Source organism: Lampris incognitus, chromosome 15, assembly GCF_029633865.1.
Source record: "Lampris incognitus isolate fLamInc1 chromosome 15, fLamInc1.hap2, whole genome shotgun sequence".
In the NCBI taxonomy this organism is placed as follows: domain Eukaryota; kingdom Metazoa; phylum Chordata; class Actinopteri; order Lampriformes; family Lampridae; genus Lampris; species Lampris incognitus.
In genome coordinates this window covers 38,773,703-38,799,526 of record NC_079225.1, presented here as the reverse complement: position 1 = coordinate 38,799,526, position 25,824 = coordinate 38,773,703, and the positions used below count along the sequence as shown (strand labels likewise).

The 25,824-nt window shown below is 44.7% G+C and overlaps 1 protein-coding gene across 1 annotated transcript; it reads left to right on the top strand.

Annotated features, from left to right (window-relative positions):
* Positions 1-1,755: 1,755 nt before the first annotated feature.
* LOC130125055 (gamma-aminobutyric acid receptor subunit rho-2-like) lies at positions 1,756-25,499 on the top strand. The gene is made up of 10 exons (XM_056294488.1): positions 1,756-1,877; positions 2,746-2,852; positions 12,520-12,587; positions 16,907-17,130; positions 17,454-17,536; positions 18,331-18,471; positions 21,846-21,998; positions 23,562-23,770; positions 24,694-24,711; positions 25,185-25,499. Exons 1-10 carry the CDS (start codon positions 1,756-1,758, stop codon positions 25,497-25,499), a joined length of 1,440 nt encoding a protein of 479 aa, XP_056150463.1.
* Positions 25,500-25,824: the final 325 nt, after the last annotated feature.

The following is a 25,824-nucleotide window of genomic DNA, read 5'->3' as shown; positions in this document are numbered from 1 at the left end:
ACTTATCTTTTAACATGAGAAACTAGCAGTGGTGCTTTCAAACGCACACAGAGGGACTTCTGCTCTTTCAAGTGTGTGTGTGTGTGTGTGTGTGTGTGTGTGTGTGTGTGTGTGTGTGTGTCTTTAAATGGTAACCCACTTTGTGTGTGTCTGTGCGTTTCTGTGTTTAAATGGTAGCCCACTTTGTGTGTGTGTGTGTGTGTGTGTGTGTGTGTGTGTGTGTGTGTGTGTGTGTGTGTGTGTCTTTAAATGGTAACCCACTTTGTGTGTGTCTGTGCGTTTCTGTGTTTAAATGGTAGCCCACTTTGTGTGTGTGTGTGTGTGTGTGTGTGTGTGTGTGTGTGTGTGTGTGTGTGTGTGTGTGTGTGTCTTTAAATGGTAACCCACTTTGTGTGTGTCTGTGCGTTTCTGTGTTTAAATGGTAGCCCACTTTGTGTGTGTGTGTTTTGTGTGTATGTGTGTCTTTAAATGGTAACCCACTGTGTGTGTGTGTGTGTGTGTGTGTCTTTAAATGGTAACTCACTTTGTGTGTGTGTGCGCGTGTGTGTGTCTGTGTTTTGTGTCTTTAAATGGTAGCCCACTTTGTGTGTGCGGGTGTGTGTGTGTGTGTGTGTCTGCATTTGTGTCTTTAAATGGTAACCCACTTTGTGTGTGTGTGTGTTTTGTGTGTATGTGTGTCTTAAATGGTAGCCAACTGTGTGTGTGTGTGTGTGAGTCTGCATTTGTGTCTTTAAATGGTAACCCGTGTGTGTCTGTGTTTGCATATGTGTGCGTGCGCGCGCTCGGGCGAGCGAGCGAGCAGCTGGTTTGTGTGTGCTTCCAGTATAAAGAGTGACTCTACCTTTATGGAGACTTCTAGAAAAGAGAAGGTTTCTCTTCAGGCTCCTCTGCACCAGTGCAGTATGCCCACGGTGTGTGAGTGTCAAACCAGCGTGTTGTCTCTAGAAGAAACGTCCAGGAAGAGGAGGAAAGCCGAGCAGAGATCCTCTGATGGAGCCGAGGAAACCCGGTTGTGTAACTTCGTATCATACTGTTTGAATACGTTTCCATACTTTGCCTTTCTCCTCTTTAAACTGGCACCCATTGTGTTAGACTCAGTGTCTGGAAAACAGGATTTTTACCGGATAATACCTTTAATCCTTTGATTATATATATATATATATATGTGTGTGTGTGTGTGTGTGTGTGTGTGTGTGTGTGTGTGTGTGTGTGTATAACTATATATATAACGTGTGTGTGTGGGTGGGGAGACGGTAATTTTCTCAGCTTCATCTACAAACACTATGACCAACTGTCGCATTATTTTGTCGGGTTGGCTTTGCTGTGTGTGTGTGAGTGTGTGAGTGATAGCGCGCGCGCGCGTCTGCCTGTCTGTTTGCCTCCTAAAGCCAAGAGTTCATATGAGGAACGAGCGCAGACTCGTATTTTGGGACTGTGACAAGACAGATGTGTAAATCCCAGATGTTACGTCAGTTGGATGGAGGATGCCCTCTCCCGCTGCATGTGGTCCTGATGCTGAGCGCAGGGAGGAAAAACGCCCCGCCGGAGGCCGCGGAAGACCGGTGACAAAACCCTCCCGGCGCAGTTAGCAGCAGCCCGTCTGCGCGCAAACAGCGCCGCTCCTCCATCCGCACGACGCGTCAAATCACACACCTCCCGCGTCCGTGGAGGGGAGACGCTGCGATGCTCGAGTCGTTGCGGACACCGACTTGAAGGGGCTCTGCTCGGCGGAAGACTTCTCACTGCGCGTCCATCATGCCGTGTTACGCCAGGATCCTGCTTTTGCTCTTCTGTCTGATCCTCGTCGGGGAGTGCCGAAAGCACAAAAGTCGGAAAAAGCGCTGGTCCACGCCGGCGGATTCCCACAAACAAGGCGCGTAAGTGTCGAACTCCTCTTTTTTTTCCTTCCTCCTCCTCCTCCGTTTTCTTCTAGCGCAGTTCATCGCTTCGATGTTATTCGCGTGCGACACTTTGTAGCCGAGTGTTGCCGCGGATCTGTTTTTAGGCAGAAAGACGTTCGCCTGTAAGGTAGTTGTGCCAATGTGACATGTACGATGACTCTTGAGGTTGAAATATGTCGGGATAAAACCGTGCGTAAAAGTGATGGATGCGCCAGAGCGCAGCTATGCTCTCCAGGCGATTGACGCGCCAATGCATGCCCAACACCGCTGCAAAAACCCTTTTAGACGCTTACGGTAACAAAAAAAAACAAAAACAAAAACATGCTAGACTCAATCCCTCAAATATGTGGTGGCATCAGAGAGCCACCGTGGACTTCACGTAGAACAAAATCACACCAAGGGTTTGGGACGAGGGCGTCTATCGACTCCAGTGGCAGACAGCGCCTGCATGGCCATACAGAAGAGAAATATTTAAGGAACCTGAAAATGTGCTGAAAGTGTGCAGGGTAAGTCTGTGGCAGGCCGTCTCCCCGAGTTAAAACGATATTCCTATCCAGTTCCTCTGCAAACTGCAACACGACCCTCGCCATCACCTGCTTCAGTGTGCACACGAAAAATGATTTGAAAAATCCCATTAACAGACAATGCAGCACAATTCCTTGAAGAGCTGCTCACCTCTCAACTCTACATCATTTCCCCCCCGGCTATTCATATTCTTATTAATCCAAATCCTGCGGCTAATTCATCTTTAATCTGACACAGTGCCATAAAAGGAGGGAAACTCAAAAGGATTGCGTCCACTCGTTTCATGATTTCATGTTTGTGTTTGGTTGCATGGTGCCAGCCCCCTCTCCAAGAAGGTGGTGGACGGGACCAAAACTCGAAAGGTGAAGCCGGACCATCTGCTGCGCGTAGATGACCATGACTTCACCATGAGGCCAGCCTTCGCAGGTAAGGTCTGCCCCATCCGGTTCCCCCCACATCGTCCCTCAACACTGGCCAACTTCCTCGGTATTATCCAAAGGAGTTGAATCAAGTGCAACTGGACTTGGTAAGTCCAGTTGCACTTGATTCAACTCCTTTGGATACCCATGACCCGGATGAATGAGAACATTCACAGACATCTTCCTCAGTGTTCATCTGAAGCTCTCAGGCCTTCGTGTGTGCTCAGTCTCGGTTGTTGCAGTCCTGCATCTGCAGACTGAATGGTAATTTCTGTACCAGTGAATGATCATAATTCAGCAGCACTATATGCAGAGGGGGGAAAAAAACATTTTTTTCCCTTGCTTTTTTTGTTGTTGCCGCTCTTGTGAAAAATGTGAAGACAGCAGCGACTACAAAGAGCAGCGCTTACAGCTTGAAGCAGACAACCCCATTAAAAAAATATTTAAAAAAAAACTCTCTTACCCACACAACAACATTGATCTTTGCAAAATAGCAACACGAGTTTCATCTTGGAGATGACTACGGATGCATTAGATCTACAGGGAGAAACATCCTTCAGCCTTATTGATGGTAAATAATGTATCCGGTTATATTCTTGCCCGGTGCGGGATTCGATACGAGGTATACTGCAGCACAAGGCGACATCACTAACCGCTCGGCTAAAGGGTCAGACTCGTTAGCTAGGGACTAACGTGTCTTTTATTAGTAGTTTACAGTCGTCACCCTCCCCGGAAGCGCGCCCTCGCGCTTTGTTCTTCCCGCGCTCCAGAAGAGACTTCTGAGGATCTGCGCACTTCCGGATCCCACCGCTGCCACCAATGTAACCGGTTATTTTCTTGCCCGGTGCGGGATTCGATACGAGGTGTACTGCACCACAAGGCGACATCACTAACCGCTCGGCTAAAGGGTCAGACCCGTTAGCTAGGGGCTAACGGGTCTTATTAGTAGTTTACATTTGTGATATTGGGCTATGCAAATAAAATTGATTTGATTTGAACTAGGGTTGCCAGGTCCCATTGGCTTACCATCAACAATGACACACCAAATGCGTTGGGCCAACCCGCCGCCCTTCTGAACCGTGCAGCCAAGCCGTGCACCTCGGACCGGCACCGCTGCCGGAATTTAGAAAGGTAATTAAAGATAAGAAGCTTATTTGGGGCCGCCTGCATCTCGCGCACCCCTCATATCTGCCGCGTCAACAGGAGCCCTACTGTAGCCGCTCGAGGTGCTGCGCCGAACAGGGCGCCACGCTGCGCTGTTTTGTTCTTGTTTTGTTCTTGTTCTTTTTTTTACCGCCTTGTTTTGTGGCCCTTGTTTCGGGGACGGCCGTTGGGACTACAGGGCTGAAGAAGATAAATGTGCCGTGGAGGATTATACCCTGCGCGTCTCGTTTCGCTGGCGAAACACAGAGCCTTTGTTACTCGGCACAAGGGTGAGTGTGAGCGTGATTGTCGTATTCAAAACGCCACGAAAAGCTGACTTTTGTGTGTTACCACCGCCACCAACCCCCGCCCCCCGCAACCGCCGCCTTCCGACGCTGTCTCCGTTCATTTGGCTGAGGAGGCTGGAGGTTCCTCCTGGCTTCAAGGAGAGGCAGAGCGGTGTTACTAATGAAAGCCTCTTACACGGACGCTTCCTGTTCTGCCAGAGGACTGATACCGAGGACGACATTATTATGAGCCAAATTGGGGGACGCGCGCGTGTGTGTGGGTGGGGGAATGGGGGGGGGGTGCCCAAACTGTTGGAATGCAAAAAAAACACAGCTCCATTTACAGACACGAGAATCCTAAAGACGTTTGGTTTTTTTATCGTCTACAGCAGTGGTTCTCAACCTTTTTGGGGTCCTGGACCCCCTGCGTATTTTTGATCTACCCTGAGGACCCCTCCACCTGATCTTGGGGGAGGGGGGTTGCAATTTGATAGAAACAGTAGAAACTGCATTTTAAATTGCATTAAAGCATTTATTCACTCTTTGGGGCAAAAATAAGAGCTTTCAGTTGTAACTTAGATATAGTTAACAAAACAGAATTCTTATGCAGTAACTTTCAGATATATGTAACAAAACAGAATATGTATTCAGTAACTTTCAGATATATGTAACAACAGAATTTTTATGCAGTAACTTTTAACAATAAAAACGGGAGCGAGATCTCTTATTAAAAGACAAGAAATTACACTTGTGAAACAGATGTAATTAGAGAAAAAAAGTCCTGTTACCCTTTATAGTTTAGGTAGATAAAGGTCTCAGTCACATTTGAGTAAAATAATCATATTTCTATAAATGTCATAGGATCTTTTTTTTAAAGATATTTTATTTTCACGGACCCCTTGCAATTACACCACGGACCACTAGGGGTCCGCGGACCCCCCGGTTGAGAAACACTGATCTACGCCATAGAAATTTAACGAGTAGAACGGACGTTCGCATTCAAATCAACATTGCACATGGTCAGAGCGGCGGCCATTTTTTTATTTTGAACCGCTGCCATCGACCGTTGTGGCGGGCTGACTTCCGTATGAACTTCCGCTTACACCAACTTGAGGCAAAGTCGCGGGCAATTTCTATCTTCAAACCGCGGACTCAGCCAGGTGAGCTTTTGCGGTAACGACCAAACGAGCGGCGGATTAGTACGGACATCTACCGCCCCACTGACGTATGTTGTCACCGTGGCAACTAACAACAATCGCCGTTTTCTCTTGAACCGCCGGGAGTCTCCGGGTTACGAACGCCCTTACTTACGAACCGAACTCCGTAAAGCCTGTTGTTAAAAAAAAAATCCGAGTTACAACGGTTCGTACTCACGAACGGGCGGGACTACTTTGCGCGACGCTCAACACACTGCGCGTTTTAGGCGGTTCGTCGGCCCGAGGGAAAACGACGCCCTGTCCGTCGTCGCCATTTTAAGTCGGATTGCGTAAACGTTGTGCGCGTTGTCGTGTGTTTACCCTCGTAATCGTGGCTTCAAAGCGTAAATCTGACGCAAGCGATGGTGACGCAAAAGGAAAACGATCACGACTGAAACGAAAGTGGAAATAATAAAGTGTTCAGCGAGAGGCGAAACGCTCATCGTGTTTTCCACTTACGCCGGGAGGCAAGCCCCGAGCGGGCTCTCGTTTCCGGCGTCAAATGGCCGGCCTCCGCCGGTCGCGACCGCCTCCAGGGACTGGCAGGCGGGGAGTTTGAAATGTAAGAAACGTTTCCTTAATGCTTTTTTTAATACGTATACACACATTCTCTCTGTTATAAATACTGTGCTGTCGTTACAGTTATTACTGCGTTATTATATTTATGATGTTTAGGTAAAATATATACTAAGACATTTGATTAATTGACGCTAGATGTGAACTGTACGTAACTGTTCCGGTTTACATACAAATTCGATTTACGAACAGGCTAAAACCGGGACTCGTTCGTAATCCGGGGACTACCTGTACTCAAACGACCACAGCAAACAGTTCCATGTCCATTCTCCTCATTCAATTTCTATGGACTGTACATACACACCGGGTGGATTCGGAGTTCTCCCTGGACGATATGAAAAATATCATGGGGAATTTTCAACAGTATCGATACTGTATATTAATTATCATGATATCTGCTTCCACATGCATAAAAATACCATGTTTAAGAATCCAGCTGAGGTTCATCACATTGAACTGTTTGGTAATGTAAAGTATGATGTCAGACTGACTCTAGCTTTCAAATAACGTTCCCTCAAATATTTCACACCTAATTTTGTGAGAAATGTTAGGTAACGTGTTGTTGTCATCGACATTTTAGATCACAAAATCGTGTATCACGATATGACTATCAAAATTTCATCATGATACAATATGAAAGATGATGAATGATAATATTGAGCTGTTGCCCATCACTATTCTCTCTCAGAGAGGAGGGTAGGGTGTAGAAAGTTTTGTGTTGGGTTTGTGATACATCTGTGCCACTGACAGCAAACTAAACTGTATATGAGGTTTACATTATCGGTTATCTACAGGTGGAACTGGGAACGCCGACAAGGCACCAGGTACCCCAGTTAGTTCCCAAATGAACTATGGCCCCAATGAGGCATGATAACTCCTACTTAACATTTGCAGGATGCCAAGGCCATCAAATGACATCTGGGCTCGGTGTTAGTCACGTCAACTTCCGATTCTCTGCAGCGCAACTATTTATGGAGGCTGCCTTGCCCCGTTTCCCTCAGGTTTAAAAAGGCGTCCAACGGGGCGGAATGAGATGTCATGCGTTAGTCATGTTTGTGTTCAAGTGATAGCTCGCTCCCACCAAACGCACACTTCTCAATGGGATTTCTGTCCAGCTGCAGTGGTGGATGTCTAATGCATAGGCCTAGCTGTCTAATCTTGCTGGGTCCAACCAATAGTGGATTTACAGTTGCTAATCCATGAAAAGAGGAGCAGTCAGGCTTCATTAGGTGAAATGGATACAGCCAGCCCCCTAAAACACACACATACGCACACACACACACACACACAATTCTGTACTCTATGTTCCTTTAGAGCTGCATGATCACAAGCCGCAGCACGAGAGTGAGCAAGAGGGCGTCATTTCCAACAAGACATTTAAACTGGTGATCCTGTAAAAGGTTTTGCTGAGTGATTTACATGCTAAACACATGTTTTTAAGATTTGCTCCCAAGTGTGTGTGTGTGTGTGTGTGTGTGTGTGTGTGTGTGTGTGTGTGTGTGTGTGTGTGTGTGTGAATTAAATGAGATTAGATGAAACTCTCATGGTCTCTGTTGGTATCAGCTTGTTGCAACACAAATGACAGCCAACAGAAAAGAGAGCAGCAGGAATATGGAAGAGTTTTCGACAGCAGACAATCAGCAACAGAGCGTGTCACTTAAACATGTAAGAGTTGTAAAATATATGTAGCATATATGCAAGGTGAGCAAAATAACAGCAGTAGAACATCCATCCATCCCTCCATTATCCAAACCGTAAGACAAAAATAATTACAAAACGTACATGCATATTTTATATGATGCATACGTTTACAAGTATAACATGAAAGCAAATCATGTCCAATATCAAAATGCATGAACATTTTTTACTGACTGTAAAGTGTATGTACTGTACAGGATGCATAACATGATGGATGATGGTATTCCTCCAGCAGCCTTTTCCACCTGAGCGTGAAACCCTGATATGAGTTACACAGGGCTGAGCCGTGTGAGGGCAGAAAATCACTTAAAACCTGATTTTCTTCTCAAATTCCCACAGACTTGGAATGAATAAAACAGTCTAGATGGGGGGGGGGGGGTCACGTGCCGTGTAGAAAGTAAATGCAAAAGCCAGGAAGCCAGATCCACTTTGAGACTTCAGAATTAAATACTCCTGGGTCCCTACTGGCACATGGGAAAATAACACACACATGCACGCACACACAGTGTTTCTTACAACAGTAAAGACCACAGCCTGCAAGCATATCAGTGTTAGTTAGAAGCAATATGAAAATGTGTCTTTGGTACAATGAAAAGATCTTCTGAGTGACTCAGAGATTCAGTATAATTAAATGAAAATGCATTACCTGGGTAAATTTCCATATTCATGTTTGAAGGAACAGCCTGTTTTTGTTGTCGACGTGGACGCATATTTAATATGTATATGTCCTTCGGTGTTTTAACGATAAGTCCATTTTAAGAAAAACAAATGTGAGTGAGAGGACGCCATTTGCATTCACATGGCCAGATTAACCCACCAGGGGCCCCGGGGCACGCACGTCCATTGCCCCACCCCCCGCCCCATCAGTTAGGCTACGCAAACAATACTAAACATTGTTAAATGTAAAACTAATGCAAACACCCAACATGGTAGTCGATGCTATGCCAATCTGCATGGGATTCGGGTGGCGACTACAAAGTACAACACAATTTTGAATCACAAAACAAACAGAGATGAGAATAGCAGCTCACAGCATCGCAAACATATTGCGAAGCCTTCTTCCCACTTACAACGGCTTACCAACAGGAAATAAATGTTTGTTTCAGAGCAAATAATTTAGTGAAATATGGGCATATTTTAGTAAAACTTATCTTTAATTATTTTTCAGTATGGCCATTCTGGCTAGCACATTTGTTTAACTATACACAATGAAACAATGAATTTGATCATAAGCATCGAGTTTGCGCTATGTCAGACTTTGTTGCACTCTCAACGCTATAATGTAAACATGAGACACATGTTGCCCTCTTAATTGCTACAATGTAAACATAAGGCGCAAACTCTTCGAACCGGCATTGTGATATATTTAGAAACCACCCCCGACATATTTAGTATGTTTATATTTGTAATATCTATGGCTCTGCTTAAAACGAGTCCCTAGCAACCGAAAAAGGCTTCCGCTTCGACTCCAGGTTTCTTATACTGTCTATGTCACAGACGGTGAAAGTATGAGGATGTTATGGTGATACTACACAATGTTAAGTCACTCATATAATACAAATTGCTTGAGTCCAATTATTTCAGGTCACTTGCATCAATGGAGAAATACTGTCCATTTATCATTCTGACCCCGCAACAATAGAAACTGTAGCTTGGGGCCCGCATCAATAGAGACTTTGTCGCTTGGAGCCCTGCATCAGTAGAGACTGTAGCTTGGGGCCCTGCATCAGTAGAGACTAGCTTGGGGCCCCGCATCAATAGAGACTTTGTAGCTTGGGCCCCACATCAATAGAAACTGTAGTTTGGGGCCCCCGCATCAATAGAGACTTTGTAGCTTGGGCCCCACATCAATAGAAACTGTAGTTTGTGTCCCCCGCATCAATAGAGACTTTGTCGCTTGGGGCCCTGCATCATCAGAGACTGTAGCTTGGGGCCTCTGCATCAATAGAGACTTTGTAGCTTGGGGCCCCGCATCAATAGAGACTTTGTAGCTTGGGCCCCACATCAATAGAAACTGTAGTTTGGGGCCCCCGCATCAATAGAGACTTTGTAGCTTGGGGCCCTGCATCAGTAGAGACTGTAGCTTCGGGCCTCGCATCAATAGAGACTTTGTAGCTTGGGGCCCCGCATCAATAGAGACTTTGTAGCTTGGGCCCCACATCAATAGAAACTGTAGTTTGGGGCCCCCGCATCAATAGAGACTTTGTAGCTTGGGCCCCACATCAATAGAAACTAGTTTGGGGCCCCCGCATCAATAGAGACTTTGTAGCTTGGGGCCCTGCATCAGTAGAGACTGTAGCTTGGGGCCTCTGCATCAATAGAGACTTTGTAGCTTGGGGCCCTGCATCAGTAGAGACTGTAGCTTCGGGCCTCGCATCAATAGAGACTTTGTAGCTTGGGCCCCGCATCAATAGAAACTGTAGTTTGGGGCCCCCGCATCAATAGAGACTTTGTAGCTTGGGGCCCTACATCAGTAGAGACTGTAGCTTGGGGCCTCTGCATCAATAGAGACTTTGTAGCTTGGGGCCCTGCATCAGTAGAGACTGTAGCTTGGGGCCCTGCATCAATAGAGACTTTGTAGCTTGGGGCCCTGCATCAGTAGAGACTGTAGCTTGGGGCCCCTGCATCAATAGAGACTTTGTAGCTTGGGCCCCGCATCAATAGAAACTGTAGTTTGGGGCCCCTGCATCAATAGAGACTTTGTAGCTTGGGCCCCGCATCAATAGAAACTTTAGTTTGGGGCCCCCGCATCAATAGAGACTTTGTAGCTTGGGGCCCTACATCAGTAGAGACTGTAGCTTGGGGCCTCTGCATCAATAGAGACTTTGTAGCTTGGGGCCCTACATCAGTAGAGACTGTAGCTTGGGGCCTCTGCATCAATAGAGACTTTGTAGCTTGGGGCCCTGCATCAGTAGAGACTGTAGCTTGGGGCCCCTGCATCAATAGAGACTTTGTAGCTTGGGGGCCCTGCATCAGTAGAGACTAGCTTGGGGCCCCGCATCGCGACGCAGGGTTGGAACAAACGTCCCTTGTAGGGTATGATTGGGGATCCCTACTATACGTGAACACAATACCCCTGACCTTTTGGGGCCCCTCGTGGTCCAGGGCCCCAGGGCACTCGCCCGGCATGTCCGATCCGTTATCCAGCCTTGTGCATTCAGTGCTCCTCTCGAGAAGGCAGAAGATAGAAGACAGTACACTAACCGCTGACGTGTTAATGGCTAGTGTGTTTATGCCCGCAACTCATTTATGCTGTGATTTTTAGTTTTCACAGGACTTGCAGGGACGTGAAGAAGTCACGGGGTGATGCAGCCTTGCTTCACGGCACATTTGAAATAGCCCACGCTAAAGTGGCGCCACAGGCGACGAAGAGAGCGTCCGGGAGTTAACGCGGCCGAGCGTTGCTGTGACGTATCGCTTGCTCTCATCCGTTTGGCAGTGACGTAGAATATTGTGCTGATGCTGTCAGCTCAGAATAGCAAAAGGGAATCTTCTGGCAGAAAAAGCAACCCCCCCCTCTTTTTTTTTCCAAATGAAGGCCCAACTTTGTTTGTGTGTGTGTGTGTGTGTGTGTGTGTGTTATGCCCAGCTCTCCGGCAAACAGTTTTGGACATTGAAACAGATCCAACAGGATCCCTTCCTTAGTAGTTTAAGAGCAAATGCGGAGAGATGTCCTCTTATGGGTAGAACTAGGAGCCTAATGAAGGCCTTATTCTTGTTTTTCCTCATCCCAGCAGCAGTGTGTCCTCACAGGAGTGGAACTCATTATCAGTTCACTCGCACTGTGACCCCCCCCCCCCCCACCTCACACACACACACACACACACCCCTCCCAAGTGTCCCGGGGTGCGGAGAGAGCAGATGGAGAGATCATCAACAGATATTTTGTCAAACAGCAGCCGGATCATGTCCTATAAGCCAAACAACGCTGCGTCTCTTCCCTCGCAGCATTTTTCCGGTGTGCGGTCAAGCGGTGCCGCCGTACCCCAACAAGGGGGCCTGGAGCATTTTACTGCATCTGGCATCTGATAGGTGGCATATGGTGTGAGTAAGGGATGGGAAGGCACACAGCTGACAGCTGGCACCGGTCACAAATTAATATCCCTTCTTCCAGGTAACAGCTTTGCCACCCATTGCATAAGCCTGGCATTTACTACCACAGCACAGATTAAACAATGGCTGTGGGGGCCAATGCGGAGAGACTTCTTGCCCTGCTGCAGCAAATAAAAGAGGGTGCATGAGTTTATTTTGGTATCGATGATTAGATGCAATTTCCATAGCCCCGCTAAATCCCATACTGAGGTTAAATCTAATCCCCTCAATCAACCGAAAATAATGGAAACCAAAAATTGAGAAATATCGAGCTCTATTTAACCCAAGCATTCACACCAAATAAATTTAGATGTTGGTCACGGATTAGCTGGCTACCACATCTCTCTTTTTTTATTTTGGGTCACAGAAATTCAAGTTGATCAAAGGGAGGGAGTTCACTATACAGGAAGGGAGTTGACCGGCTCAGAACTGGGACTCATTTACATTTTAATTAAAAACACACCTTAAGATTGTGAATTTTCCAATGGTTAATGTACCCCCCCCCAAATAAATGCAAATGGGGCAAACCTACCCTTGCATACCTTCCAATGCCAGAAAGAGGTGCTTACGAGGCATTTTAGGTCAATCTGAAAGATGTATGATGTACGTTTCTCAGTGATAAAGCCAGTGGAGTTACTGTCAAAAGGTCAACTTTATTAACATGTAATGAATTTGACTACAGGTCCGGCCGTCCCCGTTGGAGTTGACGTCCAGGTGGAGAGCTTGGACAGCATATCAGAAGTCGACATGGTGAGTGGCTCGATCACCTGGCTTTATCAAAAAATACTCACAGGGTATGGAGAAAGAGGATGATATACGGTGGAAACTACATCAATCTGATTATGAAATGATGCGATTGTAATCTGTTACAATTACTGGGGGGGAAAATCACAGTAATTAGAATTGGGTGCCTTTGTTTAAATATAGGGCAATTACTTGAGGGATCAGATAGAAGTGTGTGCAAAGGGAAGAACTGGACTGTGAAATTATCAAAAATTAAAAAGTTTTCAGCCAAACAACTAAAGGTAACTGATATGTAATTTTGATGAATTAGATAATAATAGCATAATATCTGTTTAACTTGAGATTCCATTGAGATTCCTGATGTAAAGTAAATGAGTAAGAATAATAAATTCGGGTCAGCTCTATTTTCCCTCATGAATTGAGGGTAGGGTTAGGTTAGGGTTGGGTTAGGTTAGGGATTGGGTTAGGTTAGGATTCATTTAGGGTTAGGGATTGGGTTAGGGTTAGGTTTTGGTTAGGGTTGGGTTAGGTTTTGGTTAGGGTTGGAGTGGGTTTGGGTTAGGTTTGGATTAATTTTGGGTTAGGGATTGGGCTAGGTTTTGGTTGGGTTAGGGTTAGGTTAGATTTTGGTTAGGGTTGGGTTAGGGTTAGGTTATGGATTGGGTTAAATTTTGGTTAGGGTTAGGTTAATGTTAGGTTAGGGTTAGGCTTAGGGAACATAGACACGCTCCCATTCATTCTTGCTTGAATGTCCCACGTGGTAATATCACACGTCGCGATTTCGAACGGGGGAATCAGACATGTTTGACAGGTTCAATTTTAGACGTTTCCGACTCTGACGGCGAACGATTACAATGCATGAACTCATTATCGTATAATAAATGTGAAGGTCTTTTTACGGCTGAAGCCTGCTAATGAAACATCACAAGAGCATTCGTCATTGAATGTATCACAGCGGCAACCAGGGGTATTGAAATGACAGGTGTTACTCTGCATGCCATATTTTAGGGCATCGCAGGCTTGCAGTCAATTTGCACTAACCCGAATATCTGTTAAAACACATCCTGATAAGACTTTAGAGAGCTGCTTCACTTTTGAGATGTGATTTTTTTTTTCCTCACCAAAGTTCATGATGTGATGTGAAAATGCCTTATACCAGACTCCAAAGCAAGTATCTACAATTGCATTTTGACTTATCGTTAATTTCGTAGTTTTGGGTATCAGGAGGGGTTAAAGATCTGTTTATGGTGAAATGATGACTAGTCAGAACTTAAGTGATGATATCTCGAATTTTAGTTTTGACTAGTCATAATTTATATAAAGATATCTGTAATTCATATTGCAAATGGTCAAAACTGAATTGTAGATATCTTTAACTGGACTGCCCATACAACTTAACGGGAAAAGTAACTTTGGTCTCACGAGTCAAAATGTAATTAGTGATATCTTAAATTAGCATTTCGACTAGTCAAAATGTAACAAGCGGTTATCTTCAATGAGCATTTTGAGGTGGTATGCCTCACAGTCACCAGTTAAGAAAACAGACTACGGCGCTACTCCTCTTTCTAACCAAATGTATTAACCTGTCAATGGAGGATATCAGGCTCTGACACCCAACCGTACCATCCAACTCACCGGAGGCATTTTTCACTAAACTGGCTGTTAATATGGATGAGTCCGTGAACGCAGGCATATTATCGGGGGTTTTCAAGAGGGCTCTTGTGGAATTTGACCAGAGTAAAACGTACCCTTTTAGCCGTGTCCATTTAGCTGTTGTTTTTCAGTTAGATGGCCACTTGGATAGCGAACGATGCTGAGACCCAGCAGTGACATGCGGGGAGCTCGGATTGTGGCCAGCCATTGTTTATTTTGTCCAGAGTACAGCGCCAAGTTCACGTTGTGTTGTAATATAATTAAATGAGCCTTCTGTTCTTGGGCCGCAAATTGGATTCCAAACCGCTGTCCCAATGTTGAGTAAGCTCCCGTGTGGGAGGATGACCAAGGATTACGTCTGATTTGGATGTTCAGATTTTTTTCAAAATTGTATTGGAATAGACGGGGCAAAGTGAACAATTCCAGACGACGGCTGTTGTTAATGACATTACATCGCACAACTAAACAACAGAATTGCAAAAAAAAAAAAAATTTGTACGGCAAATGATTTCACTGCAACCTCTGAAAGTTGCCTATGATTGGTTTAAACTGAGATTTTAAATGAGTAGCGAACCCCCCCCCCTTTTTTTTAACACTTTTTGAGCTGAAGCATCAATGGTATGGGTCTGGGATGGTAGAAACGATTGCCCTCATGTCGAATTCAACAAAAAATGAGACGTATCATACGACCTCTTTGAGGGAGAAAATCTACACTTTTTCTGACGTCTGGGGATAAATGCACATTACCATCATCACCCCCCCACCCCCCCTCCCAGTTGCCCTATGTTATGTGAGTGGCATCAAAGACAACGAGACCCCTGTGATGTAGGAGACACACAGGGGGTCCACACCCCCATTTTCCCCCCACCCTTTTCAACATATAAGTAGGAGGCAACAGGCATTAAATTCTTTTTGATCACATAGTGTAATGGCTGTGGAAGGATGAAAAAATGGCAGTTCCGGTCTGTTCTCGAGGAGCCTTGTATTGACTATGCAGTTTCATCCGTCACATGGAGCGATCTCCTGCAGAAACGTGAAGGATTGCTTTGCTATGGATCTCTTTTACATACTCCTACTTCACCTTTAAATACAAAAATGCTTTACGGCATCAATGTTGGGGTAACTAAAAGAGATTGGCTGAAAAAAAATTCAGATTAACAACTGCAATCTGCAGTACATTTTACTGTCTTCGTGGCGGTAATACAGACGGACAGAGGTTGTCACACAGGTTGCCGTCTTGTACTTTGGAAATAGCGATCTTTATAAATATTTCACCAATAAGTAAAACAGTGCTTCACAATGGTGTTGCTAAGAAATTCGCTGACTTTTTTTTTTTATCACTGCAGAGATTATCAATAAAAATACGGATTTTGCCTTGCCTGATACTATCAGACAGACTATCCAAGTAGTTACGCTCCATTTCCATCTTCGGCTTGATATTGCCTCCAATCATTAGAGACCAATGTATTTGCTGGAATCTAAAGTCTTTTTAAGTCGACACTGATGCGTTGCCATGCCAACATACTGGTTTTTCCGGGGATTTTAATAGTGGAGCGAATAAAAACAAACTATGATGTCGGACGACTTTGAGAAGATATGTCGTCTAACGCTTGACAACAGCTTGACAACGATGTTAGTCCCACTTGTGGTGCTGACTGGCTAATCGTTAGTCCCCCCCACGGTGCTCATTGGATAATCGCTTTTTCAACCGAGAAACCGCTGTTTCATGTCGTGATGCCAGACCAGAACAATCAGTCAACTCGGGGGAGTGGGCGGATTCAAAGGTCTGGACCCAGGCAAAATGTTGGTAGTTACGGAGGAGGGGTTATGGGAGGAAAGAGGGTAGAAAAAAAAGGGGGGGGCTGGATTTTTTTTTTTTTGGGTGTCAGGTTTCTCACCTCTTTAATGTTACCGACAGCAGCTTTAATCAATGAGTTTCTCAGGTAAGCAACACTCACAGTCTATTTGGCAAATACTTGATCATCCAGAGAGCTTGCATTAAGTCACCTTCAAACCATACTGCCACTGATCTGTCAGTGGTCAAATGCACACCGAATTCAAATGCACCACGTTCTTTCGATTTATTGTTTTCAAGATCTGAAAACAACTCTCATCAGAAAACTTAGATTCCAGATTAAAGTAGTTTGCTGTTCACACTGGTCCATGGGATTCAAGCATTTCCCTAATGCCATCTTATGCAACATCAAAGGTGCTTTTATGGCGGTTTTGAAGAGTAGCCTGCAACGTGTTGTCACTGCCTTTATTCCTGACTGATCTGGTTTTATGTAATACTGTGAGTGAGAAAGCGACAGAAGGATGATGTCTCCCAGTGAGGCATGGACCTCTCTGTGTGCATAACAACAGCAAGGACAGAGCCGGTGTTTTCTAGGACCAATAGAGTCTCTGGTCAGACCCTGGTAAAACATATGTTCTGGGTCTGTGTTGACAGCACTCAAGTATATGTGATCATAAGCAATCCATATAATCCAGGACACCCTGGTGCTGAAATAGAGTAATCCTAGAGGCGTATAATACACAAGCGCCTGCATCTGCCGCTGAGGTCTATCCACGGGCTTTCTGGTTGAGAAGCCTCCGAGACAGATTTAATCTAGATGCAGTTTCTGTTTATGTGAGCTGACCTCTTTCTACTCCCCCCCGTCTCCCCTGCCCAGGACTTCACCATGACCCTGTATCTACGGCACTACTGGAAGGATGAGCGGCTGGCCTTCCCGAGCACAACCAACAAGAGCATGACCTTCGACGGACGCCTGGTGAAGAAGATCTGGGTGCCAGACGTGTTCTTCGTCCACTCCAAGAGGTCATTCATCCACGATACCACCACCGACAATATCATGCTGCGGGTGTTCCCCGACGGCCACGTCCTCTACAGCCTGAGGTGAGGGCATGGGGTGCCGTCAGGCAACAAAACCTTAAACACACATACATACATACACACTGATGCACACATAGTATAGCTCTGAGGGCTGCTGTTCTCACAATGAACAACAAAGATTTACCCCGACAGGAAATTCGCACTGCAGGGGGAGGGAGGAAGGGGGTGGGGTTCGGGTGGGGTGGGGGGGTCGAACCCACCGGGCCGTTCTTGTAGAGTCCCAGTGTAGATCACAACGAGATGAGAGTTGGCAGGTCCTGGTGCGTACAGCGCTCATGCTGGTATGGTGTATAGTGGCGTGAACACATCTCTTCATTCCCCTCCAGGGTTACAGTCACTGCTGCCTGTAACATGGACTTCAGCCGCTTCCCTCTGGATTCACAGACATGCACGCTGGAGCTGGAGAGCTGTAAGTACTCACTGGACATTTTATGGGTGTTTCACATTTTCACTATTACCCTTGATAATTAATTAAGGAGTTTTGACAAATTGATAGAATTACAATGTACAGCCGACCGACCCCCTGTTGAATTTGTTTCATTGCTATTTATAGGATTGTTTTCATTTTCTGCCTTTAAGATTCATTGTCTGCCCTAATTACACAAGGACTGTATGGGTATTTCAGTCAGCCTGAGCTCAGTTTATCCACTTGTCAGGGCATAAAAGACTAACGTTAACATTAGAACATTAGAAAATTATTGTTAAAAAAAACTATTAAGGGCAACTAAAACCTAAATAAGCCACTAAACATCAGTTACTGTTCTTTTTGCTGAAGGTCTGCAAACTGTAACTGTCATTTGCTAGCTTATTTGCAGTAGACATAAGATATAAACTAGGCCTGCACCAAATCTATATGTAGTGACAAGCTAATGTTAGATGCAATAGGTAAATTTATGAACACTTTGAAATGCTAACTTAATTGTCTAAAATTTGTTTGAATGGATGAAATTCACCGTAACAATTCAAACAGGTGGCGAGTTTACTTAAAGTTAAAACTATGGCGCATAACTTTTTTTATTTAGACTAAAGTTATGTAAAAAAATGACATGAGAAGTTTTTTTTTTTGGTTTTTTTTTTTTGGTGAATCGGGTCCCTGGCTGTCTCTGTGCCTTCCACTCAAAGCCTGATGACAAAACACCTCCAGTCAGTCCGTGACTGAAGAGACAGCCATTGATGTTTTTCTCATCTTGTATGAACCTTTAGATGCTTACACGGATGAGGACCTGATGCTGTACTGGAAAAGCGGGGACGAGTCCCTCAGTACAGACGACAGGATCTCTCTCTCCCAGTTTCTCATCCAGAAGTTTCACACCACATCCAGACTGGCTTTCTACAGCAGCACAGGTAGAACCACAGATTCAAGATAAAAAAAAACTTGTCTATCACATAATGATAGAAAATTGTCTTGGGTTAAGGGCTCACAAACAACATAAAGACATATACCCATGAAAGGCTCACATAAAATTGCACTAAAACACAAGCAATTCCATAAATAAATAAAAGCATGTGTGCAACGCTGCATTAAAAGATAGTGACAGTCTATTTGGCCTCGTTTAAAATGGATATTGCAATGGGAATTGGAGAGTTTTTGTAAGTTCTGTTTTTGGCCAGAGGTGCTCTGAAGTATCTGCCTGATGGGAGTAGCTGAAAGAAGTTGTGAAGGAGGTGTGAAGGGCCCTTAGTGATGGAGTCTGCCTTTGTTTTTACTGCGTAACAGTAAAGGTCTGAGAGTTGGGTTTGAGTGGTGCCGGTGATTTTGGTTGCATGCTTGATGATTTGTGTGAGTTTTTTCTTGCTTTTCTCTGTGAGGAAGTTGTACCAAGATGCATTGTTGAATGTGAGGACTGATTCGATGAGGGACCGGTATATCCATCCATCCATTATCCAAACCGCTTATCCTGCTCTCAGGGTCGCAGGATGCTGGAGCCTATCCCAGCAGTCATTGGGTGGCAGGCGGGGCGACACACCGGACAGGCCGCCAGTCCATCACAAGGGATCGGTATACTGTTGTTAAAATGTACTGTCTGACATTAAATCAAGGGATGCATTCAGGCGTCCCTACAGACACATTTGCCCCTGTCTGCAGGTGCGAAGCCGGATGTGGGTATGTGTCCTGGTCACTGCACTAGTGCCCGCTCTGGTCGGTCGGGGCGCCTGTTCAGGGCGGAGGGGGAACTGGGGGGAATAGCATCATCCTCCCACGTGCTACGTCCCCCTAGTGAAACTCCTCACTGTCAGGTGAAAAGAAGCAGCTGGCGACGCCACATGTATCGCCACATGGTAATCTGCAGCACTTCCCGGTTCGGCAGAAGGGGTGGAGCAGCGACCGGGATGGCTCGGAAGAGTGGGGTAATTGGTCGAGTACAATTGGGGAGGAAAAGGGGGGGGGGGGAATTAGGGATGCATGATGCTAATATGCCGATATTTTGCGACCCATTTTGGCCGAATGCCAATACCGATACCGATATATAGTATGTATGTATGTATATATATATATATATGCACACATTTTTTTCCAACTAATTACGGAGAACATCAAGTCTGTCCTGTAGTGGACTGAACTGAAGCTGCTACACAGACCACAGAAACTACGCACACCTGTGCGAGCATCATGCTGCTGATCTCTGTTTTTATGTAGCTGCATGATGATAGCCGCACATCATAGGATATCATTGTGCATCCCTAATTAAAACCTTTCAGCCTCTTCAGGAGAAACACATGTTGTTGGGGCTTTTTGTTGACCTCGTCCACATGTTGTGTGAAGGACAGGTGGTGAGTAAGCTCTGTGTACTTAAAGATCTCGACCTGTTCCACAACCTGCCCCTCCAGCCTGAGTGGTCTAGAGAGTGGGTGTGGCGTCAAGTCAATTTTATTTGCATAGCCCTATATCACAAATTACAAATTTGCCTCAAGGGGCTTTACAGCAACACAACATCCTGTCCTTAGATCCTTGTATTGGATAAGGAACAACTCCCTAAAAAAAACCGTTAACAGGGAGAAAAAAAATAAGAAGAAACCTTGGGGAGAGCAACAGAGGAGGGATCTCTCTCCCAAGATGGGCAATGTGCAAATGGATGTTGTGTTTACACAATTTACATAATCCAACATTGAAAGAGGATAACAGAATTATAATGGAATTATAAAATTTATGAAGAATATGATGAGCAGGATGCCAGTGTCCAGACGCCACCAGAACAGCCCAGGACCCAAGCCACATGACCAGCGTCATCATGTAAAAAACAAAAAAAAATAATGATGTTCAGTTCTAGGGAGCTCTCCTGGAACCAGAGGACCATGGTTTCCACATATTGTCTGTATGTGGACAGGGAACACTTGTATGTCAGGCGGGCGACCAAGGCCATGTCATCTGCACTTTTAAAAAGTGACAGTCCATTGCTATTGCATGTGATTTTGTTTGTGTATATGGAGAAGAGGATGGGTGACAAGACACAGCCTTGTCGGACCCCAGTATTTAAAACAATGTTGCTGGATTAAAAACCTTTCACGCTGATACGTTGGGGTCTGTCCTTTAAAAAATCCTTAATCCATGAAACCAGTGTTATGTTGACTTGCAGTCCGTGGAGGCGGTGTATAATTGTGTTTGTGTTTACTGTATTAAAAACAGTTGAAATGTCCATGAATAAAATTCTGACATATGAGTTTGGAGAGTCGAGGTGCCTAGCCAGCGTATCCAGAAGAGTTAGGCTGGCATCTGGATACAGTGGCTAGGCACCTCGACTCAGCTGTCTGTCAGTCACTCATATATTCTTTTGGATAATGATTTTCAACCTGGTTCTTGGGGCCCACGGTGCCACTGGTTTTCTATTCCTATCAGGTATTTGATTATGTTCACCAGGTTTAAAAACTCATTTTGGTTTGGCTGGACTTAGACCATTAGCTGGGGAGCAATGGGCAAAATATTTGATGGACTCCATTTTTTTTCACCGCTAAAGACATTCAGGCTTACATGTGCCAAAAATGCAGTAAATCACACCAATTTGTTTTTATTTATGACATGTTAACTCATGGCTTTTGGTATGGGATTTTCTCTTGGGTAAAATCTCTAATACCAATACTCCATTTTAGCCTGGTATCAACCTGCTATCCAGTATTAGGATCAGTATCAGTATTAGGATTAGTATCAGTATCAGTATTAGTATACATATTAGTGTCTGTGTCAGTATCATTATTAGCATTAGCATCAGTGTCAGTATTAGCATTAGTATCAGTATTAGTATCAGCATTAGTATCAGTATCAATATTATTAGTATTAATATTTGTGCATCCCTACCTGGTGTAAATGAAGGCCAGCAGTACTGGTCGTACCCAGGGACTGGATTGAAAACCACTGGGAGAAACAACAGCACAGAGGTACATTGGACAGAATGTGCACAGAATGAAACATACAGTACATGAATTTACTGTAGTATTAATACTCGCCTTTTGATGTTTACCTGTCCACAAGATGCTTCTGGTTGAGATGATTCTCCACACCCTGAAAATAGTTTTGCAGGCAAATGAAATGTTTTTCTCTTTAGTAAAATTGGTAGCTGTAGCATTTTTACTATTGTTGTTAGTATTACAGCCACTAACAGTTACATTTGCACACACTTTACATGCATGCATCCCCTTTAACACATTCACTTATCTCCATGAGGGGGAAACACAAAAGTCTTTTCAATATATTTTATGTTTTATTTCTGCCCCTTTCTTTCCAGGCTGGTACAACCGGCTATACATCAACTTCACCCTGCGGCGTCACATCTTCTTCTTCCTGCTCCAGACCTACTTCCCCGCCACGCTGATGGTCATGCTGTCCTGGGTGTCCTTCTGGATCGACCGCAGGGCGGTCCCCGCCAGGGTCTCCTTGGGTGAGAAGCTGTTACTTCTCAGACTTTTCAGCCCGATTACCATTCATTTGGATGGACACTTTACCCAAGGCCCTCAGCCATTATTCAGTTTTGTGCAGTATTTTTTTCCCCATTTTTTTGGTTCAAAGTCCCCGGCGATGGCAGGAGCATGTGCAATTACTTTGCATGGACAACTCCTTTATGAAAATCAAAGTCCTAAAGATGATGGTGTTAGTGTCATCCTCTGCCCACGGAGCTAACATACTCTAGAGTTGTAAAAGATAATAGGATCCCATTCACTTTACAAAGGCCTAATCCCACTGTATTAACTTGCGCATTAGCCCGTGGTATTGTGATTGCACAATAATTCTTCTTCAGCACTTAGTGAAACTCTCCCTAGCTGCCTTAGCTGGATGGAGCAATGCCTCTAATGTGAAAAACAGTCATATTTCTACACGTTCAACTATGACAATTTAATTACATCCATGTATCTAACATGAGGTGTGATGGAGAATTTCATTTAGTACTTTTACGGTACCGCCAGCACACTTGCTGATTTTTTTTCCACTGTTTCCTGTTAATTTTAAGTGATTTGGAAACTAGAGATTGCCAAAGGTGTAAAGAAAGTGAGGGATTCTGAGTGATGTATTGACAACCTGTCCAGCTCGTCTCCCTGCCTTCAGCCCAGTGCTTTTAGATGTAAAACACATCATGAACCTGGCTTCTGACTTGCATACTGATGCTGTCTCTCGTTTAGCTGTACCATCTGAGTAGATTCCCCATCCCACCCCTCCAAAAGTGTTTATCAGTGAGTGCATCTGGAAATATAAACTGTTGTAAGATGTTAAAGTTTTTTTTTTTAATCAGTTGACATTGTATTCCTCATCAATAAGAAATTGGCTAAATATATTTTTCTGGACCCCCACCGCTATTCTGTCTTAGTCTCCCCCTCATATTCTATCACTTGGTATTGCCCACGTGGTTCCATTCGAGGTAGGATTTCACAGAAACCCCGTTGACAGAGATGCAAAACGTTCTCTATCAAATCAGTCTGTTTCTGATGTGTCAGTTTGATTTCTTGGGTTGTCAGTTAGCTAAACACATGATTCAGAAGAGCTAACTTTAGCTGTGTTGAACCACTGCAGGAGCATCTGTTTTGCAATGTCAGTGTTAAAAGTGCAATCAGGAATATGCGTAACGCTAGCTACTCATCTGAAACTGTGCAGTCAGTACAAGACCTACGTCCAGGGACAAACCTGAGACGATGATCCTGTATCATTCTGTTCTCAACACTCACACAACTGCTGGTTAGGATTGGTATGTGTGTGTGTGTGTGTGAGCGAGTGTGTGTGTGTGCAGAATAACAACAATTTTGTAAAAAGAGAGCTTCACATCTATGACCTGTGTCCTTGTCTTACATCCGTGAATTGGATTAAATGGGGAATTGAAAGTGGATGAGTGAATTTACAAAGTGCCATTGTGTAATGCGCAGGTTAATACCCTATAATTATCGTGTTAATGGTTTTAACAAAGCCTCTTAAACAGCTGTGGTCACACACGGTTTGTACGTTGTTCGTCCTTCAGGTATAACCACAGTGCTCACCATGTCCACCATCATCACCGGGGTTAACGCCTCCATGCCCAGGGTCTCCTACATCAAAGCTGTGGACATCTACCTCTGGGTCAGTTTCGTCTTCGTCTTCCTGTCGGTGCTGGAGTACGCCGCCGTCAACTACCTGACCACTGTGAGGGACGGAAAAGACCGAAAGCTGAGAGAAAAAGTCACAGAACAGGTATTCATACATGTACATACTTATTTATACATACATGACTTTTACTCTACCCTGAGCCTCCTCCACACACAAACACACACACACACACACACACATGCCCAAGCTCCATCTTAGGCGTGTAGGAAAATGCTGGTCTTCATGCTTTACTTTTGCATGAAGCACAATTTATGGCATTTTAATGAAATGAAACCTGCATTGTGAATAAACTTATTAATTCTTTGCACCATGCACACGAAGATGTTACAACATCAGTAAAATTAGACCTACCTATCTGAGCATGCAGCACAACTCCCAGTACAGGCTCTTGTTATATCACGCATTGACTACTGCAACTCCTTACTGGTAGGTCTCCCTGCATGCACTTTCAAACCTCTGCAAATGATCCAGAACGCGGCGGTGCATCTGGTCTTCAACCAGCCCAAAACGGCACATGTCACCCCACTGTTCATATACCTAGTACTCCATAATTTCTTATCCACTTGTAATACAGACATTTAGATTTTTCAATATTTCAATATCCTTCAATCCACTACTATTATTTATCCATAAACTTAGACGTTCTTACTTATTTTCTATTTGTTTCTCTAATACCATTTTCATTTCACTATTTCTTAATGTTGGGTGTCAATCAGGGAAAATTTCCTATCATGTGCAAACTTAGGGCGGCACGGTGGCGTAGTGGTTAGCGTGGTTGCTTCACAGCAAGAAGGACCTGGGTTCGAGCCCCGGGGTAGTCCAACCTTGGGGGTCATCCCAGGTTGTCCTCTGTGTGGAGTTTGCATGTTCTCCCTGTGTCTGCATGGGTTTCCTCCGGGTGCTCCGGTTTCCCCCCACAATCCAAAGACATGTAGGTCAGGTGAATCGGCCATATTGAATTGTCCCTAGATGTGAATGTGTGTATGTGTGTGTTGGCTCTGTGATAGTCTGGCAGCCTGTCCAGGGTGTCTCCCCGCCTGCCACCCAATGACTGGATAACTGGTTTGGATAATGGATGGATGGATGGATGGATAATAAAATATATTATATATATATTATAATTATGTAATGTAATTAAATATAATATATAATACAATATATTATAATATATTATAATATTAATATATAATATTTTATATATATATATATATAAAATTATATATTTTGGTTAGTGAAGTCGCTGAGCATGGTCACTGCTCAGCCACTTCACTAACAAAAACATACTGGATATATATCGGAAATGGGACCACACTGGCTCCCAAATCACAGTTGGAAATGATGGCGCAAACTTAGCTGGCCGCTGTATGAACATAAACTTGATCAATTGATTGATTGATTGATTGATTGATTGATTGATTGATTGAACTGTTTTCAACTTTCAACTCGTAACAGATCCTCATTGTCTTTTATTTCTCCATGATTTCTCCATCTCCACCAGTCACAGACTCTGCCCTGTACCTGCGGCATGTCCCACACCAGAACCATGATGCTGGACGGGACCTACAGCGAGGCTGATGCCAACAGTCTGGCAGGGTACACCCGGGCCCCCATTGTGGCTGAGGACCCAGCGGAGAAGCAGGAGCGGATGGTGGTTCACCTCTCCTTGGACAACGAATCCACGGGAAACAAGAAAAAGGGCATCCGGGGCTTCCGGATCATCCAGAATACGCATGCCATCGACACCTACTCCCGCATGATCTTCCCCGGTGCCTACATCTTCTTCAACCTGATCTATTGGTCCGTGTATTGCTGAGCATCATTACCGGCTGTGGCCCCACAACTGGGACGGGTTGGGTGCTGGGTTTTAATCGTTGGGTTTTTTCAGTTCCACCAAGAAAGGCTTCTCTCTGCCCTGAGAGATAGTCAGTGGTTTCCCAACGTGATTCTCACAACAGGAAGTTACAGTAGGTAGTCCAGCCAACAGAAGGTATCATGCACCTCTGGATATAAATACCCTCATTACTGGTCCCAGTGTCGCTGTTGGATTTAAACAGCTTGTACAGAGCTTTCCTTCTGTCATTTTTATAACATGAGCCGAACACACGCCTGTCTATCTTAACGCAACTTGCAGACTTCAT